At 37.2% G+C, this 21,309-nt stretch overlaps 1 protein-coding gene across 1 annotated transcript; it reads right to left on the reverse strand.

Moving 5' to 3' along the window:
- Window positions 1-5,168: 5,168 nt before the first annotated feature.
- Window positions 5,169-6,273, reverse strand: LOC149123686 (SKA complex subunit 2). Its single transcript, XM_089304997.1, has one exon. It carries the CDS (start codon window positions 6,258-6,260, stop codon window positions 5,895-5,897), a length of 366 nt encoding a protein of 121 aa, XP_089161123.1. The 5' UTR covers window positions 6,261-6,273; the 3' UTR covers window positions 5,169-5,894.
- Window positions 6,274-21,309: the final 15,036 nt, after the last annotated feature.

The following is a 21,309-nucleotide window of genomic DNA, read 5'->3' on the forward strand; positions in this document are numbered from 1 at the left end:
CTGATTCACATTTTATCATTATCCAGGCAGTATAAATTCTTGGAAAATTCTAAATATAAGTACTGCTTACTTGTGCTGTGAATGTTGTGATGATTTTAACTCTATGTATACTGCATACATATTATAAAACTTACAGAATTATTTTACACAATTTAAATTCAGATTTTGCAGAATAGTTATCTGTTCTTTGGATATTCATTGCTTACTATGTTTCAATCTGGAACTACAATTGCATATGTATTCAATTCATTTTTTTTGTCTCACAGGTTTCTTTTTTGCCTATATTTTTAACCTTTTTTTAAAAATACTTGTATCAGGATGCTGGCATTATGGTGCAGTGGGTTAAGCAACCGCCTGCAATGCCAGCATACCATTTGGGCAACAGTTAGAGACCTAGTTGCTTAGTTTCCAATCCAGCTCCCTGCTACTGGACTTGGAAAAGTAGTGGAAAATGGACCCAGTACTTAGTTCTCTGCCATGCAATGTGAGACCAAAATGGAGTTCTCAGCCCCAGCTGTGGGAATCATTTGGAGAGTGAACCAGCAGGTAGAAGATGTCTTTCTCTCCAATTCTGCCTTTCAAATAAAATAAATACATCTCAAAAAATGTACCAGACTTGCTATTTTTTCTCTCCTTCCAGTTCAATAATTATTTCTTCTTTTGTATCTAGAATATTCTTGAACTTATCTCCTGTGACTTAAATTTCATTAACACGTTCTTCAGTTTTTGAATTGCCATTTAATCCTTTTCTTATAGATTGCATTACATTTTGTTCAGTTTTTAATTTAACCATATATATTTAAACATGTACCTAAAGTTTTTGTCTGTGTGATGATTAAATTTATGGATTAACTTGACTGAGTTAAGGATTCTCGAATAGCTGATAAAACATTAATTCTGGTTGTGATTTGAGGGTATTTGTAGAATGTATTTTCATTTGAACTAGTAAATAAAATGGAGAAGAATGCTCTTAAAATGTGAGTGGGTGTCATCCAATCCACTGGGCTCTTAATAGAGTGAGAAGGCAGAGGAAGGGAGAATTTGTTGTCTCAGCCTGGGCTGGGTGTTCATCGTCTCCTGAACTCAAACATTTGTGGTTCTTATTCTTGGGACTGTTGTTTTTATGAGAATATTAATTTAGTTTTATTTTTAACAGATTCAATAAGGTTCATAGAATTCTAAGAAAATAATATTGCACTCTTCCCTCCCTTCCTCCCCCTCTCTCCCTACAGCTCTCACTCTTCTCTTTCTCTCTCTCTCTAAAATGTTTCTGGGCCTTTTCACTTTGACTGGGACTTGAATCATTGGCTCACCCGATTCTCAGCCTTCTGGGCCTCCAGTCTATAGAGAGCAAATTGTAGGTCTTCCCAGTCTTCATTATCATGTGAGCCAATCCTTTATATTAAATCTGTTCCTATATGTCTATTGCTTCTCTTTCTCTGGAGAACTGTGACTAATGTTTGGGAAATAGAATTAAAAGAGAAACTAATTTTGGTGCAAAACTTTTGAAATCCAGTTTTTAATAATAAGCACTTCATAGTTTTTAAAAATTTTTAGTTAAAACAAAATGTTTACATATCCATGAGTACTGTGTGATGTTTCAACACGTGCGTATATTATGTGATGCCCAATCAGGGTAAATATATCTATCTCCTCAAACATTTACTGTGAATTTTTTGACTCCTAGTATAATCTGTTGATTCTAGTATCTGAATCTCCTTTGGGTCTCCTCTCACTTTCTCATCATCGAAGCTTCTCTCCTGAGAAATTGGTCATTTTTATTGGATGTTGGAAGTTATATATGAAACATTTTAGAGACAATTTTTGGTTATTAATTTTATTGGTTTTATCCAGAGACTTTTAAATTTCTGATTCTGGAAGACAGTCAAACTCATGTCAGATGACTGATCTAAACAGAGACAACACTATTATAGTGCAGCCTTCAGTCTTTTTGATAACTGTCTCTGTTTCTTTCCTCCCCGCTACTCCAAAGCTATAATTCTTTGGAAGAACTAATTGAAAACTTGAGGAATTTTTTAAAGCCTTTAATCATTTGTGCAGTGTTTGCCCCTTGCTGCCTGGTAAGGCTGCTGGAAGCTCCTCTCACTTATTCAGGCTTACAGCTGTTTTGAGAATTACCAAACGCATTGCCAATTTTCAGGTTCACTTTGTTGCAATCCTCTTTTATCTGGTGTTGAGGAACCTGTGGCCTTACCCAGTAGTGCTATTGCCTTCAAGCAAATAGTTTGAATACTTTTTCTAGTCTTTATCGTTGCTCTCGGCAGAATGTTTAGAACCTAAGTAAGTATCTCATCATTACCATAGCTGGAAAATCATGATTATTCAGACTGACTCCCTCCTGGATGTGAAGAGCATGAAAGTGTCCTGATTCCAAAAGCCAGAAATTCACCTCGGGTTAGGTGGGAGCATTAGCCTTTGCATGGTAAATTAAAACTGATGGGCGTTAGAATGTTGCTGATTGGTAAGTGGGTAGACAGTGTCTGGCGGTCCTGTCGCCTCTCTCTCTTTTCTCCTCTTCTCCTCTCCTTTAAGAAATATAAACTTTTCATGCTACTTTTTCAAAACTCTCAAGTGTTTTGGGCAAGAAGTGGCACTGAGGAAAGGTAGGGAGCTCGGGAGGTGAGAATGCAAACTCTTCTTTTTCCTCTAGGTGGCAAGTCGCATCTGCAGCAGAGCCCTCTCCCGCCCTTGTTTTCTGCTGTGCCGCAGGACAGGCAGTACTCCCTTGTCTCTGGGTTGTCTTTCACAAACTGGCTACTTTCTCACCGCTTCCATCTACCTAACAAGTTCATTGTTTTGCTACTTTCTCACCGCTTCCATCTACCTAACAAGTTCATTGTTTTAAAATCCCTGTGTCTTGGGGCTGGCGTTGTGGTGTAGTGGGTAAACCTACTCCTTATGATGCTGGCATCCCATATGGACACTGGTTCATGTCCTGGCTGCTCCACTTCCAAACCAGCTCCCTGCAGCAAAGGATAGCTCAAGTGTTTGGGCCCCTGCCACCCACGTGGGAGATCTGGAAGAAGCTCCTGCCTCCTGAATGTGGCCATCTGGTGAGTGAACCAACAGATAGAAGATCTCTATCTCTCCCTCTTGTCTGTGACTGACTTTCAAATAAACAATTTTTTTAAATCCCTGTGTCTTAACTAAACTAATAATAGTAATACTAACATAATAACAGTCAGGGCAGAAAATGGTGCTATTTGAAGGTACTTTGGAGTTTAGAAATGAAGAGTCAATTCATTCACATTTTAACATAATGACTTTTCTGGTATAAGCTTGGAGCAAGAAGGTAAACATGATTTTTGAAGATGACAGTGTTTTCAAAACATTTTCAGGAACATGTATGTTGTACCTTTAATATGAAAGTAACATGTAACAGAGATGGCAATTTGATTTTGAGAAAGATTCTGTAAGAGATGAAAAAAAGTTTCCAAATTAGAGCCTATTATGGGGGAAGAGGTCTGACATCAAAGTTCAGCAGGTTAACCTGCAGCCTGAAACACCCTATCCCATATTGAAGTGCTGGTTCAAGTTCTGGTTACTGTGTTTCTGGTCCAGCTTCCTGTCAATGTCCTTGGGAAGGCAATGGGAGGTGGCCCAAGCACTTGAGTCCCTGGCACCTGTTAGGAAGACCTTGGTGGAGTTCCTGGCTCATGACTTTGGCCTCTCCCAAACCTTGTTGCTGCAGTTTTTTGAGTAGTGAACTAGTGGATGGAAGACATTTTTTTCTCTATCACTTTTTCTGACTCTTTGTCTTATAAATTAATATATAATTTTTTTAAAAATAAAATCTATAATGAACGTAACAACTATGAGATTGAAGTTAGATGGAACTTAGCTTAATGTTGTGTCATATAAATGAAAGCTTCATTTGGGAAAATAAATCTCTACAATCACAACCAGATTGTATTAAAAACTAAACATTGACTTCATGTTTATTAGACTATTTTTTAAAATTGACATACCACTATAAATGTAAAATTAAATCAAAATGAAAGAAAATCATGATGGCACTATCAATAAAAGAATAATCAAATAAGATATTAGGTAGAAAAATAATTTCATATGGATAACATAAACACCAGTCGAATTTCATAGCTTCAAATTATGTAAACAAATATGATATTGGGAAAATATAGCAGAGGGAAGAAGTGAGAGAGCCAAGAGTTTGAGAGAGCAAGTAAGTGAGAGAGTGAGTGGATAGAGAATCAAATCATGACTAAATTGCATTTGATTTGTCCAAAAAATTTTAACACACTTTGTAAATGTTGAAAATTCATTACCCTGTGACACCTACCTTTTTTGAGTATGCAAAAATAATATACCCCAGGGTCAATGGGGTTTAGGTTAAAATTTATATCCTCTCTGCTTCAGAAGTGAACAACATGAAGAAATTGGTTCATTACGGGATATCTATTTTGTTGATTTAAGTTATGGAAGAAATCATGTAGTTCTAAGAGAGCATCAACTTTGTTATCATGGCAGTTTTATATATGGTTCAGGAAGCTGACACTGAAAACTCAACCTAGAGACTTTTCCCTTGGATATTCAATGAGTCTGTGTTCAATGTAATATCCACTCTTAACAGAGTGAATTCTAGCATGTCACAGAATAATGCAGACATATACAGCATTTTGACCAACAGTACTTGTAGGCAATACTCAAAGATATAGAAAGATGAAACTTTGATTTTCAAGCTTTCTTTCTGTATAGTAAAAAGTTATTTGATATTATAAAAAGTGGCACTATTAGCCACTTTTAATAATAATATTAATAATGTTAATAATTAATTAATAGTTAATAATAATGTTATTTTTTCTTTTTTTAACTTTTATTTAATGAATATAAATTTCCAAAGTACGACTTATGGATTACAATGGCTTCCCCCCCATACCGTCCCTCCCACCCACAACCCTCCCCTTTCCCACTCCCTCTCCCCTTCCATTCACATCAAGATTCATTTTCGATTATCTTAATATACAGAAGATCAGCTTAGTATACATTAAGTAAGGATTTCAACAGTTTGCTCTCACACAGAAACATAAAGTGAAAAATAATAGATGATTTTTTTTAAATGATGATGAAATCAGATCAGACCTATTGTCATGTTCAATCCCAGTGAGAGTCAAGTGGGGAATTGATAATTTCTTTTTTTTTTTTTTTTTTTTCACAGAGAAGCCAGTTTATTACTTCAGCTAGGTTTTGTGGCAGACCACAAGTCACATTCTGGCAGTCCCACCAATAATGTGACCACATATGCAATCAACATTTTCAAAATGAAATTATATATCAATATATGCAAAGGGAGAATTTCAAAATATTTGTGGAAAATGTATATTATAAAAAACTGTGTATAGATATCAATTTTTACACCAAAATAAACTTACTTTTTAATTTCATTTCCCATTAATATTTTGAAGTATTTATATAATGTTTAGTACAAACATTTTGCCTCTCTTTTAATTACTATAGCATGCTCTTTTACATTTTGAATAACCAAAATGTATATAAATATTCCTTTTTATGATAGGTCAGAACATTTTATTAACTATACAAAAAGCAAACAGATGCAAAACAGTGTTAAGTGACACCTTTACCTGAAATTACAAGATTGTGTGTGTGTGTGTGTGTGTGTGTATCTAAAATCCTTTATTCACATTCCATCATTCTGACTGAACATCATTCATATAATATCTTCCTTTCTTATTTTCTCTCATTTGGAAACCATCATTACCCAGACACTCAAGCCAAACCTCTTTCTCCTTCACCAGCCCCCAACTCTGGAAGCTAAGTGTTAACAAGATATTTTCCTAAATTTCTTTGGAATTGATCGCTTCTCCATTTAAATTCTCTTTTGCAATTCCATTTCTTCATGGGTCTGGCATGTGAGATTTTAATTGCTCTGCTGCAGTTTTCTCTTCTTCAGTCAGTGGTGACAGCTCCAGGTCTGTTTGCTTTTGGAGTTCTTGTATCATGGTCATAGTCTTATTCATAGTAGCACAAATGCGGTTTTTAGTCTCTTTCTGCTCAGCAGCAATTGGTTTAAAGCGTGCATACAAAGTTTGATATCGAGACTTTATAGCTGACATTTCCTTTAAGAGTGTAACTGGATTTTTCTCGCCTGCTGATTCAGGATGATTAGCCTTGATTTCATATTCCAGCCTGTACTGAATGTAATCCAGATCAGAGTCAGCTTTCTGGAACATCAGTTCCAGCTTATCGACCTCCGCCTCCATGTTGAATAGTTCCTTTTTTTTTTTTTTACAGAAGATCAGTTTAGTATACATTAAGTAAAGATTTCAACAGTTTGCACCCCCATAGAAACACAAAGTGAAATATATTGTTTGAGTACTCATTATAGCATTAAGCCTCAATGTACAGCACATTAAGGACAGAGATCCTACATGAGGAGTAAGTGCACAGTGACTCCTGTTGTTGGCTTTACAAATTGACACTCCTGTCTATGGCATCAGTAATCTCCCTATGCACCAGTCATGAGTTTCCAAGGCTATGGAAGCCCCTTGAGTTCTCCGACCCTTATCTTGTTTAGACAAGGTCATAGTCAAAGTGGAGGTTCTCTCCTCCCTTCAGAGAAAGGTACCTCCTTCTTTGAAGACCTGTTCTTTCCACTGGGATCTCACTCACAGAGATCTTTTTGCCAGAGTGTCTTGGCTTTCCATGCCTGAAATACTCTCATGGGCCTTTCAGCCAGATCCGAATGCCTTTAGGGCTGATTCTGAGGCCAGAGTGCTATTTAGGACATCTGCCATTCTATGAGTCTGCTGACAGGCAGAGTGGATAGTGAGAGAGAGAGACAGAGAGAAAGGTCTTCCTTTGCCGTTGGTTCACCTCCAATGGCCGCCGCGGCCGGCGCACCATGCTGATCCGAAGGCAGGAGCCAGGTGCTTCTCCTGGTCTCCCATGCAGGTGCAGGGCCCAAGCACTTGGGCCATCCTCCACTGCCTTCCTGGGCCACAGCAGAGAGCTGGCCTGGAAGAGAGGCAACCGGGAAAGAATCCGGTGCCCCAACTGGGACTAGAACCCCGTGTGCCGGCGCCGCAAGGTGGAGGATTAGCCTATTGATCCACGATGCCGGCCCATAATAATAATGTTAAGGTAGCTAGTGAATCATCTACGATCACAGAATAAAATGTCCATTTGCAACAACATGTTGAAAGATCAATGAGTGCTATAGTGAATTGCAAGAAGTACATGTTTTCCAGGTGAGGGAGTTTCTTTAAATTTTGCTGGAAAGCTTAGACAATAAAATATGACAAGTAAATGTACTGTTCAATGAATGCGTTTTCACAAAACTAGGAAGTAACTATGTCCATCCACAAATAACTGTCTATGTCTTGAAGGCAAAGAACTGAGGTAGTGGAGGGTAGAATTCAGAGATGTATCTTTCAGGTAGCTGAAAATAATAAATTTACAGTGTATACAGGCATCTTGTATGAAAATTAGGACAAGAACCAGGTGAATGTGCCAACAAATTAATCTAGTAAAATGTAAAAGCTTTTAGAAAGACACAAATCACCAAAACTGACTAGACATATTACTGGAGAAAAATGAAGTAAAGATATCAAAAATGGAAAGGATTAAGTGACACGTTTTATACTTGCAGATGATATGATTTTCACCTAGAAAATCCTGAGGAATTCACACACATAAAAAATACTATTTGTTGAATATTATGGTTAGAGGCGAATTATGCCTGTGAATATAGAGTAGATTAAAATTATGTCTTTTCAGGGCTGTCACTGTGGCATAACTGATAAAGCTAATGCCTGCAATGCGGAATCCCATATGGGTGCAAATTTGAGTCCTTGTCGCTCTGCTTCTGATCCAGCTCCCTGCCAATCTGCTTGGGTAAGTAGCAGAAGGTCGCCCAAGTACTTGGGCCCCTGGACCCCTGTGGAAGACCCAGAAGAAGCTCCTGACTCCTGGCTTCCAACCAGCCCAGTTCCTGCCATTGAAGCCATTTGGGGAGTGACCCAATGGATTTAAGACCTCTCTCCCTCTGCCCCTTCCTCTCCCTCCCTCTCTCTCTACAAATCTGATTTTCAAGTAAATAAATAAATACTTTTAAAACTTATGCTTTTGAGGGATTGGCACTGTGGTGTAGTGGATAAAGCTGTCACCTGCAGTGCCAGCATGCCATATGGGTGTTGGTTCCAGACCTGGCTGTTCTGCTTCTGATCCAACTCTCTGCTACAGCCTGGGAAAACAATAAAGGATGGCCCAAGTCCTTGGGCCTCTGCACCCACATGGGAGACCTGAAAGAAGTTCCTGCCTCTTGGGTTTGGATTGGTCCAGCTCTGTCCATTGCAGCCATTTGGTGAGTGAACCAGCAGACAGAAGATCTCTTTCTCTCTCTACCTCTCTTCTCTGTATCTCTGCCTTTCAAATACATAAATCTTTAAAAAAAAAAGTCTTCGCAAAAACTAATGAGAGGAAGAGAGGAGAGGGTTTGTGGGGATAGGGGAGGGAGAGAAGTGTGATTGTCTTCTTGGAATTGTACCTATGAAATGTTAACTTTATATTAATTTAAAAATCTGTTTGCTTTATATTAATAAAAAGTTAGAAATAAGATGTTTAGCAAAATCAATGTTTTGAAAATCACATTTCTATTAATTAATAATTCAAGAATGAAATTAAGCAAGTGTTGTCACTTGCAACAGGCTCTTAAAAAAACCACAATATTTAATAATAAAAAAGTGTAAAACTTGTACACTGAAAACCACAAAATACTTGCAAAATAAAATAAAGAAGACATAAATAAATTTAAAGATATCCCATGTTCATGGATTTCATGGTTTAATTCCCCCTCAAAAATGCTACTTTTGAGAAATTCAAATAATTAGTCCAAATTTCATTTTGAAATAAAAGGTGCCCAAAATAGGAAAAACAACATGGAAATGCACATTAAACTCAGAGAACTCACACTTTCCAAATTCCAACTTTCTGAAAAGCAGAGTGGCCAATCCAGCACGTCCAGAAACACGGATCAATAGAATAGAATGTAGCTTCCGCAAATACAGTGAGTTTTTGACCAGTTGATCTGCTTTTAAAAATTATTTGTTTATATATTTTGTTTGAAAGGTGCGGCTTGTTAAGTTTCTGCTTGGGTGCTTACAAACCATTCCTGGGTGTTTATGGAGTCCTGCTTATGCCTCTGATACAACTTCCTCCTGTTGTGTTTAGGAGGCAGTAGTTGATAGCCCAAGTACTCAGATTTCTGCCACCCACCTGGAGATACAGATGGAATTCCTGGCTCCTGGCTCCTGGCTCCTGCCCAGGGCCAGCCACAACTGTTGAGAGCATTTGGGGAGTGAACAGCTGAAAGAAAGTCTCTCTGTCTGTCTCTTGCTCTTTCTTTGCCACTCTGACTTTCAAATAAATAAAGCAATATGTGCTTTATTAAAAAACAAAGTCAGAGAGATATACTTAGAGAGAGTGAAAGACAGGGAGACAAAAGTCACCCATACAGTGTTACTTATAAAAAAGACTATACCAAATAAACTACACTTTGTTATGTTGAGTAATAAAACTATAAATATTGTTTTAGCTAATCGTCAATAATGTATGAAACTGAACAATATAATATGAAAATATTTACATATTTTGTTTGACTCATTAATGTACCTATACTTTAAAGGAAAATATCAACCTAAACTATAGCAAACAAAGACTAAAATGCTTTTTTATTTTTTTATTTTTTATTTTTTTAACAGGCAGAGTGGATAGTGAGAGAGAGAGAGACAGAGAGAAAGGTCTTCCTTTGCCATTGGTTCACCCTCCAATGGCCACCGTGGCTGGTGTGCTGAGGCCAGTGCACTGCGCTGATCCAATGGCAGGAGCCAGGTGCTTATCCTGGTCTCCCATGGGGTGCAGGACCCAAGCACTTGGGCCATCCTCCACTGCCATCCCTGGCCACAGCAGAGAGCTGGCCTGGAAGAGGGGCAAACGGGAAAGAATCCGGTGCCCCGACCGGGACTAGAACCCGGTGTGCCAGTGCCGCTAGGTGGAGGATTAGCCTATTGAGCCATGGCGCCGGCCTAAAATGCTTTTGATATGAAAAGATTTACAGTAATTTTGGGCGTGTTAAGTTTACATAAGAATTGTTTCCTCAATAAGTTTCTGCATTTTCATGTTTTCTTCATTAAAATCACATTGTTTTTACTATATGTAACACGCACATTTTTTGGTATCCTCTTCTATTTCTTTCTTTAAGGTTTTGTAATTTTCATCGTAGAGATCTTTAACATCCTTGGTTAAGTTTATTCCAATGTATTTGATTGTTTTTGTGGCTACTGTGAATGGAATTGATCTTAGAAGTTCTTCCTCAGCCGTGGCATTGCCTGTGTATACAAAGGCTGTTGATTTTTGTGCATTGATTTTATATCCTGCCACTTTGCCAAACTCCTCTATGAGTTCCAATAGTCTCTTAGTAGAGTTCTTTGGATTCCCTAAATAATCATATCATCTGCAAAGAGGGATAGTTTGAGTTCTTCCTTCCCAATTTGTATCCCTTTAATTTCTTTTTCTTGCCTAATAGCTCTGGCTAAAACTTCGAGAACTATATTGAATAGCAGAGGTGAGAGTGGACATCCCTGTCTGGTACCAGATCTCAGTGGAAATGCTTCTAACTTTTCCCCATTCAATAGGATGTTGGCCGTGGGTTTTTCAAAAATTTCTTTGATTGTATTGAGGAAAGTTCCTTCTAAACCTAGTTTGCTTAGAGTTTTCATCATGAACGGGTGTTGTATTTTATCAAATGCTTTCTCGGCGTCTATTGAGACAATCATATGTTTTTTCTTCTGCAGTCTGTTAATGTGGTGTATCACATTGATAGTTTTGTGCACATTGAAACATCCCTGCATACCAGAGATAAATCCCACCTGGTCTGGGTGGATGATCTTTCTGATGTGTTGTTGCATTCTATTGGCCAGAATTTTATTGAGGATTTTTGCATCTATGTTCATCAGGGATATTGGTCTGTAATTCTCTTTCAGTGCTGCATCTTTTTCCAGCTTAGGAATTAAGGTGATGCTGGCTTCATAGAAAAAAATTTGGGAGGATTCCCTCTTTATTGATTGTTCTGAATAGTTTGAGAAGAATTGGAGTTAGTTCTTCTTTAAATGTCTGGTAGAATTCAGCAGTGAATCCATCTGGTCCTGGGCTTTTCTTTGTTGGGAGGGCCTTTATTACTGTTTCAATTTCTGTCTCAGTTATGGGTCTGTTTAGGTTTTCGATGTCTTCCTGGTTCAATTTAGGTAGGTTGCATGTGTCCAGGAATCTATCCATTTCTGATAGGATTCCCTATTTGCTGGCATACAAGTCCTTGTAGTGATTTCTGATAATTCTTTTTATTTCTGTGGTGTCTGTTGTTACATTTCCTTGTTCATCTCTGATTTTATTGATTTGGGTCTTTTCTCTTCTTTTTTTAGTTAGTTGGGTCAATGCTGTGTCAATTTGGTTTATTTTTTCAAAAAACCAGCTCCTCGTTTGGCTGATTGTTTGTAATGTTTTTTTGGATTCAATCCGGTTGATTTCTTCTCTGATTTTAATTATTTCTCTTCTCCTACTAGATTTTGGTCTTGTTTACTGCAGATTTTCTAGATCCTTGAGATGCATTGAAAGCTCATTTATTTGGTACCTTTCCAATTTCTTGATGTAGGCACCTATTGATATAAACTTTCCTCTTAACACTGCTTTTGCTGCATCCCATAAGTTTTGGTATGTTGTGTTGTTATCCTCATTTACTTCCAGAAAATTTTTGATTTCTCTTTTAATTTCTTCTATGACCCATTGTTAATTCAGGAGCATGTTGTTCAATCCCCATGTGTTTGTATATGCTATAGGGATTCCTGAGTTGCTAATTTCCAACTTCATTCCTTTATGGGCTGAGAAGCTGCATGGTATGATTCTAATTCTTTTGAATTTGCTGAGACTTGCTTTATGGCCTAGTATGTGGTCAATCCCAGAGAAGGTTCCATGTACTGCTGAGAAGAATGTAAATGCTTTATGTGTAGGATGAAAAGTTTTGTAGGTATCTGTTAGATGCATTTGGGCTATAATGTCATTTAAATCTACTGTCTCCTTGTTGTTCTTCTGTCCTGTTGATCTGTCTATTTCTGAGAGTGGAGTATTGACGTCCCCCAGTACTATTGTATTGGGGTCTAAGTCTCCCTTTAAGTCCCTTAACAAATCTTTTAAATAAACCGGTGCCCTGTAATTAGGTGCATATACATTGACAATCGTGATATCTTCCTGTTGAATTGATCCCTTAGTCATTATATAGTGTCCCTCTTTGTCTCTCCTAACAGTTTTTGTGGTAAAGTTTATGTTGTCCGATATTAAGATGGCTTCTCCCACTCTTTTTTCATTTCTGTTGGCATGGTATATCTTTTTCCAGCCTTTCACTTTCAGTCTGTATGCATCTTCCTTGGTAAGATGTGTTTCTTATAAGCAGCAAATAGATGGGTTTTGTTCCTTAACCCAATCAGCCAATAGGTGTCTTTTAACTAGACAGTTCAGGCCATCAACGTTCAATGTGACTATTGATAAGTAGTAACTTTGCCCTGCCATTTGCCAAAGATATTTTCTAATGTATGTTTTGAACTTCCTTTGATTTTTTGCTGTGAGGTTTCCTTCCTTTACCTTCTTTCATATTGATGACCGTGTTTCTGTGTTTTTGTGTGTAACACATCTTTAAGCATCTTTTGCAGGGCTGGATGAGTGGCAACAAATTCTTTCAATTTCTGTTTGCTGTGAAAGGTCTTTATTTCACCTTCATTCACAAATGGGAGCTTTGCAGGATATAATATTCTGGGCTGGCAGTTTTTCTCTCTTAGTACCTGGGCTATATCTCCCCATTCCCTCCCAGCTTGTAGGGTTTCTGATGAGAAGTCTGCTGTGAGTCTAATTGGAGATCCTTTGAGAGTAATCTGACATTTCTCTCTTGCACATTTTAGGATCTTTTCTTTATGTTTCACTGCGGTGAATTTAATTACAACATGTCGTGGTGAGGATCTCTTTTGGTCATGTTTACTGGGGGTTCTATGAGCTTCCTGTACTAGGATGTCTCTGTCCTTCTCCAAACCTGGGAAATTTTCTGCTAATATCTCACTAAAAAGGCCTTCTAATCCTTTCTCCCTCTCCATGCCTTCAGGAACTCCTAGAATCCGAATATTGGGTTTTTTAATAGTATCCTGAAGATTCCCGACAATATTTTTTAGATTTCTAATTTCCTCTTCTTTTCTTTGACTTGACTGTATATTTTCCTGTTCTCTGTCTTACAAGTCCAATATTCTCTCTTCTGCTTCACCCATTCTGTTTTTTAAGGCTCTCTAATGTGTTTGTCATTTATCTATTGAATTCTTCATTTCATTATGATTTCTTGTCATTATCACAGTTTCCTGTTCTACTAGTTGTTTCATTTCATTTTGATTCCTCCTTAATATTTCATTTTCGCGAGAGAGATTTTCTATCTTGTCCATTAAGGATTTCTGTAGTTTGAGTATTTGTTTTTGAGAACTTCTTAATGTTCTTATCAATTTTTTGAGATCTGCTTCTTGCATTTCTTCTATCTCATCATCTTCATAATCTTGAATTGGGATGTCTATTTGCATGCATGTTTGTATATAAGCTTTATATTTTAGTATATGTTTTCTATGGACAGATTACTTTTGATTATTTACATAAAAATGGACAGAAAAGACAAATATATTTGTTTCAGTGTAAAGCTGTTACACAGATCCATTCATATGTATATCTGAAATCACTGCTCAGCTCTAATTTTTTAAGCTCAGCCTAACTTGACATGTTTGGGTGTTCTCAGTGGTATTTTCTTTAGAACATAGTGTTCATTACATTGAAGATTATCAGTAGGGGTTAGATGATGTAATGCTGTTCTTTTTAGCCGGGGACATGGATAACCTGTTTTTTGGTTATTATTTTATTATTTACAGTAGAGATTGATGGGCGTACTGGAAACTACTGAACAGATAAATAGCTAGTTAAATACAACAACTGTTTAAAAGTAATGATTAAGCTTTGTTGTATGTTTCTATCTCTTTACAATGTGCCCAGGATAACTGATAACCACAAATGGACAAAATTCAAGATGAGGCTATATATACAGATTAATAGTGTATTTTTCCTTGTAATACCAAGCCTAGACCTCATTCCAACAGTAATCTTTAGGGCTTAACACCATCTGCTAACCTTAGAAACTCATTAATGGTCATTTCTGTGTATTGTTTGGAGGCCCCTAAATCAGTAACAGGTCCTATATGACAGAATTTTCCACAATGCAGGTGATTTTAAACACAAGCTGCCATGACTATAGGCAACTTTTAATTATCCACCAAGGGAAAAAATAAAAGAAGATATCACAGCAAAATGTTAACACTTCTTTAAGCTTGTAAGAAATGCTCAGGGAATAAACTGTTCAAGGGATTAAAATAAAAAAGGTATATGGGGAAAAACTGTTGTTTAACTTTGAAGAGTTTACATTCATCTATGTGAAGTTTCTTCTCTGATGTCCTAAAACAGTACACAATGCCTTGCTGAAGCCAGTTTGGTGATGGCTTAGGAATGAGGATCAAAGTAAAAGATTGACACATGTTGTGTACCAATGACTGAATTTAATTCTCTCTCTCTCTCTCTCTCTCTCTCTCTTTCTCTTTCTCTCTCTGTGTGTGTTAACTATTTGGTAAATGTTTTAATTATACCTTTAAAACATCGATATTTTTGATCATATACCTCTATGATTTGCAAATAATGATTCCAAAAACACATACAAATTCCTAGACAGGACAAAACTGATTATATTTGGGCAAATATCCATTTAGAGTCTACACACCAGGGTCATCTAGCAATCAGTTTCAAGATAAATATATAGGAGCTGATAGATGTGCTGGGGAGACAAATAGTTAAGAAAATAATTTCAACAGTGTGACATATGCAATAACTGACATACATATGACATTCCTTTGATGCAGTGCTTAACTCTGAGGATAGAGGAATAAGACCAAAGAGCACGTTTGTGAATCAAGAGGTATTGATAGAAACATAAAATACTCAAACCCTCCGTGAGAAACAAGAGGAGCTTCTTTAGGAATCATGTATATTATGATTTTTCTTTATCTGGACTATATAATGGTGAATTAGGATCTGGAGGGAAACTCAAGGTACTACACAGATAGTAAAGGGGAAAGCCTACAGGCACATTTGCCCTAAGAAAGGTGTGGGTTTTTTGAGTAATTGCTCTGGAAATTCACAACATTATTTCAGATGACAGAAGTACATAATCAGCCTTATGCTGTGGATAAACCATTTACGTTAAGTTGGGACTACTGAGTTGAAGCAGTCCAGGACAGAAGCAAAGTGAAAATTAGCATCTGTTGGAGTAGACTCAGTGAGAAATTTATCATGAGAACAAAGGAAATCGCAGGGGAGATGAGGAAGAGACAGAAGTTAAAAGAAGTAAAATCAACAGTAAATGCTGTTTTATCCCGTTTGAAATAATGTTAGTTTATACCTTCAGTGACACAATTGGTGATGGCTCAATTTTTTGACACAGTAATAAAGGAAAGAAACAGGTTTTGGAATGTGTATAAGGACTTTAATTTTGAACATATTGAATTTGTAGTGACAGCGAGACATATAGGTAAAAGTGGTCATGAGCAACTTACAGTTTAAGGAAAAGTTTTTGGCTAGAGAGATGCTGTTGCACAATATTGCACTTTAAAATCTTCATTTATTCTAATTTCTTTCTAAAGTATTAAATATATATTGACCATTGCAAGGAATATCACAGGCAATATATAGAAAACAAACATTGTAATTGTACCTATGATTTCATTTTAGATAAACTATTTTTAACTAGTGAATATAAATAGGACTTTGTTTTTTTAAAAAAATATTTATTTTAATTTGATTTGAAAGGGAGAAGGAGGGAGGGAAAGGAGAGTGAGAGAGAGAGAGAGAGAGAGAAGAGACTTCTATCCACTGATTCACTTCCCAAATGCCCATAATAGCCGCAGGACTGAGCAGACCAAAGCCAGGCACCTGGCACTCAATCCAGGTTTCCTGCATGGGAAACAGGGATAAAAGTCCTTTAGTCGTCCTTTAGTCACCATTTACTCCCACCTGGGATGTGCATTAGCAGGAAGCTAGTAGTGGAAGTGGAGCAGAGACTGAATCCAGGTACTGTGATATGAGATGCAGATTGCCAAGCAGCATCTTTATCTTTTATCAAATACCCTACCCCCGAGCTTTGGATTTAAATAATGGAATTTACAGAAGTCAGGTAAAAATTAAATTATCACTATTTATGAGTGATGTACTTTAAAAGGGAGCTGATTGTCTAGCCTAGTGGCTGTTGAGTTCCATTCTTTTTTTCCTAAAGATTAATTTATTTATTTGAAAGTCATAGTTACACAGAGAGAGGAGAGCCAGAGAGAGAAAGGTGGGGTCTTCCATCCGCTGGTTCACTTCCCAATTGGCCTCAATGGCTGGAGCTGTGCAGATATGAAGCTGGGAGCCAGGAATCTCTTCTGGGTCTCCCATGTGGGTGCAGGGACCCAAGGACTTGGGCCATCCTCCACTGCTTTCCCAGGCCATAGCATAGAGCTGGATTGGAAGTGGAGCAGCCAGGACTTGAACTGGCACCCATATGGGATGCCAGCACTGCAGGCGGCGGCTTTATCTGCCACGCCACAGTGCCGGCCCCAATAAATCTTTTAAAAATTTACTTAGCAGTTATTGAGTTCTAGAAATTTTTGTTCTATTTTTCATTTATTCTTTTTATCATTTTCTTTATTTACAAACAAGAAAGATAAGAAGGAGAGAGATAGAGAAAGGGGAGAGAAAGAGAAATCTTTGAACTGTTTATTCATTCCTCAAAAGGCTACAATAGCCATGGTCAAGCCAAAGGCTGGAGCTAAAAACACATTTTATGTCTCCTATATGGGTGGCAGGGGCTCAACTACTTTGGTCAATAATTGTTGCACCTAAGCTATGCATTAAAAGGAAGCTGGAATTGAGAGTGGAGCTGCAGCTAGAACCCAGGCATTCCAGTGATGCATGCAGGCAACCCAAGCTGCAGCTTTGCTACTGCATCAAATAGAATGATGCACTGAAATCAGACTGCCTCTTCTCTTGAAACATAAGATTTCACCATGTGCTCACACATATTCTGTTCAAATGTAACATTTAATCTGTTCATATTTTCCTAAAAATCATAGATATGGAAAAATAAGTCTATTGTCTCTACTAATTAAAATGTATCCATGGTAGTATCATTAAGTTGTCTGATTTCAGGTAACAGAATGAGAGATGAATATGTGATTACTAGTTACTTATAAATATGAATACTCAAACTGAGTACTACTAGCCTCCTGGTACAGATTAAGTAAATTGCAGTACGTAAGCAAGTTAGAAATAAACAGTCTCAGGCATATGCCTTCTAATAGCGATGCAGATGCTTAATGGGTTTTCCTTGTCTCTACTTCCACTTAGTTGCACTAGAGTAATTTGTAAAAGCACCTGGACTCTATAATTTTAAGTGGTGGGGCAACCAGTGAATATATGTGAAGATGGAGTAGGACATGTATTTTCTTTACATGTTAAATAAAATACAAATAATGTGTGATATCTAGATGTTGTACTTGACATACATACTACAGAGCTAGTAGTATTAAGATTAAGATCAATTTACATACATATATTAAGGATTATATGTTCTAGAACTTTGAGAAATCTATGACCCAAGCACATGGGTCTTTGCAGAAGCATCTAAAATTTGAAGTTACCCATAACAAACGTAAGAGAGAGATTAAAGGAGAAAAACAAAATAAGCCAAATAAAAGTACCAAATACCAATAACCCTGAATGATAACAATAAACACTGAAGTATTGGCAGATTTAATGATAAACAGATAATTAAATTAGCATAATGGAGCATTAAGCTTCAGCCAGGCATTTGATATCTTTCCTCATAATGGACATTTGGCAAAATAAAATAATATCAAGTATATATTAAAACAAATTGGTGGATTAATGATACATTCAATGGCATTTGAACTGTGTCAATTAAGAAATTTCTTAACAAATTATCTTTTAGGGTTCTAGTCCTGGTTGGGGCACCAGATTCTGTCCCGGTTGCCCCTCTTCCAGTCCAGCTCTCTGCTGTGGCCCGGGAAGGCAGTGGAGGATGGCCCAAGTGCTTGGGCCCCTGCACCTGCATGGGAGATCAGGAGGAAGCACCTGGCTCCTGGCTTCGGATCAGTGCGGTGCGCTGGCAGTGGCAGCCATTTGGGGGGTAAACCAACTGAAGAAAGACCTTTCTCTCTGTCTCTCTCTCTCACTGCCTAATTCTTCCTACCCAAAAAAAAAAAAAGGAAGAAAGATGTAACAAAAGTATTCCACTTCATTTACAGAAATTGTAGAAATATGTGTTTCTATGCTTAAAGAATACTTAGACCTGAGATATTTAATCAATTTTTTCAATTTTGTGAATGAATTGAATGGAAAATAAAAATTATGTGGCTGTCTTTGGTTCACATCAAGTGCAAGGGCTTTGTGTGACAAGATGAATATATGTGTCATGTTCATGGGGCAGCAACTTTGCAAATTGTAGGACATTTACTGAAAATATACAATATGAATGAAGTGATGAATAATGTTGCCTCATAAAACTGAGTCTTAAAAATCTGTCCATAAGACAGGTAAATGTATTTTGTGTAGGAGAAATGTGTGAGGTTAAAAGGTGCATGAAAACATGTTTTCAATTGAACATGTGTGGAAAATGTCTAAAACTTGTCTAAGATGACAAAAAGATAGTTATTGATTAATTTTTGAAAAGATCTTGAAAAGAATTTATATAAACTCAAGTTGGAATCTAAATAGAAAATCAACAGCAATAAGGAGGGAGAATACTACTCATTTTCGAGGAGCTTAGGATGCGCAGTTATTTTCTGAGTTACCAGGGCGATATTGGCCCCATTGCTTATTTGTACAGTGTCAATAAAGAATAATGCTTACACCAGAGAATTAAAAATTAATTTAAAGGAAAATATTAAACATTTGCAGTACAGAAAACAAGGCTTTGGGGGAGCATAATACTGACTTTCAAAATGTGGAGGGATTGTTACATGACAGAACCATGCATATCTTTTATCTATAATTCTCCAATGTCAGAGAAGCTATCAGCAGGTAGAATAAATAATACTATGAACAATGAGAATATTTATATCAAAAAATATGACTGTGCTACCCCTATGTACTACCAAATTGTAAAATATTTTAGAGAAAAGTAACTTTTCTAGTCCCGGGCGGGGCGCCGGATTCTGTCCCGGTTGCCCCTCTTCCAGTCCAGCTCTCTGCTGTGGCCAGGGAGTGCAGTGGAGGATGGCCCAAGTCCTTGGGCCCTGCACCCCATGGGAGACCAGGATAAGCACCTGGCTTCTGCCATCGGATCAGCATGGTGCGCAGGCCGCAGTGCGCCAGCCAAGGTGGCCATTGGAGGGTGAACCAACGGCAAAGGAAGACCTTTCTCTGTCTCTCTCTCTCACTGTCCACTCTGCCTGTCAAAAAAAAAAAAAAAGATATAAAAAATGTTGAGAAAATAACCATCTTGCAGTGTCTGAGAAATTCAGGAAAAGTTTTGTGGCACAATGTGTGGATAAAGGTAAGTTTTCTGCAAATGGATTGAAAAACATCAAGTAGAAGTCATTTAAGTAATGCTATTCCTTGACTACATGAAACAACCTGCAGTTTTTCAGTGAACTTAGCAGCTCCACTAATACTTCTTAAAAGAAGTCAAGTAACAAATATTAACTTTATATAAGTAAATTAGTATACAAAAGTTAAGCAGTAAAACAATCACGAATCCTATTGTTGGTCAAATAAACGGATCTTTAGCCTTTCAAGCAGCATCTGGTCAAACCCTGAAGATTATTTTTTAAGCGATAGTTGTTGTCCTTCATTTCCTTAGAGAACCTTGCTGACCAGATGCATTAGGTTAAGATTTTCAGTTTCTATACAGCATCAGTGCCAGAGTCAATGGAGTGTTTTCCCACTTGACAATATTCAAAGAAGAATGGCTGGGTGACAAAATGTATTTGGTTAGCTACATAATGAATTTGGATAGCTAACAGCATTCAAAAGTGAAAATATTTGAGGCTGCAAGTCAAATATTTATTTGCCTATGGAGAATAAGATAGGAAATTACAAAATGAAGAAAAAGTATTGATTTATAAACAAAGCATTGTATTGACTGTCACATTCATTTTATCTAGTGAGATAGTCCATTAACTAGATACTTCTAAAAGAATGCCGGTCTATTTTCTCCCTTATGTTCATCTAAGGAACAAAATAATTCTTTATTGAAAAAATGGTAGCTTATAATTTCTTTAAAAGGTGTTTTCTATTTTTGAGCTTATTCTTTATCTTTTGACCTTTAAAAGCTAAAAGGATAATATTCCTTTGCTCTAAAACTTCGCAACCATATTCTAAAATAGCTTCTCCCATAATTGGGAACCAAAATAAAATAGGAAACTGGGTTTTAAAATTATTTTAATTTCTTTGGATACTATTTACATTTTCTTGATCTTTGAGTCTATTTCAAAATTAATGTAGTAATTGACTATTTTGCAAATTGTAGTCAAAATTTGCATATTAAAAACCATATTGTTGTTTTTCAGAGTGACAGGACACCCATAAACTGTATGACACTTCTATTTGTATGTCTTTCATTTCTTCCAGATTACTTATGTCATCAGCAAACAAAAAACCTTTAGCTAGCTCTGTTTGAGAAACAAATATTTAAATGAAATTATGCCTAGAGAACATAATATAAAATGATGTTTTGAAAAACTATATTAGCGGCCGGTGCCGCGGCTCACTAGGCTAATCCTCCGCCTGCAGTGCCAGCACACCCGGTTCTAGTCCCGGTCGGGGCACCGGATTCTGTCCCAGTTGCTCCTCTTCCAGTCCAGCTCTCTGCTGTGGCCCGGGAGTGCAGTGGAGGATGGCCCAAGTGCTTGGGAGACCAGGAGTAGCACCTAGCTCCTGGCTTCAGATCAGGCCATCTCACTGTCCACTCTGCCTGTCAAAAAAAAGAAAAGAAAAACTATATTAGCAACATATAAGGATGTACTTTGTCAGAATGAGTTCCAATTGTCCACATTGGTATTTTTCAATGACTCAGTCTTTATGAGCCTCCTTCCCTCCCTCCTGCCTCCACTCCTCTATTGTTGTGCCTTGGAATCAGCA

Source organism: Oryctolagus cuniculus, chromosome 10 (genome assembly GCF_051225735.1).
Source record: "Oryctolagus cuniculus isolate XC-2025 breed Fujian yellow rabbit chromosome 10, ASM5122573v1, whole genome shotgun sequence".
Classification (NCBI taxonomy): Eukaryota; Metazoa; Chordata; class Mammalia; order Lagomorpha; family Leporidae; genus Oryctolagus; species Oryctolagus cuniculus.

Excerpts from the sequence above, each read along its gene's own strand:
- LOC149123686 (XM_089304997.1), bottom strand. The coding sequence starts at position 6,260 with ATGGAGGCGGAGGTCGATAAGCTGGAACTGATGTTCCAGAAAGCTGAC.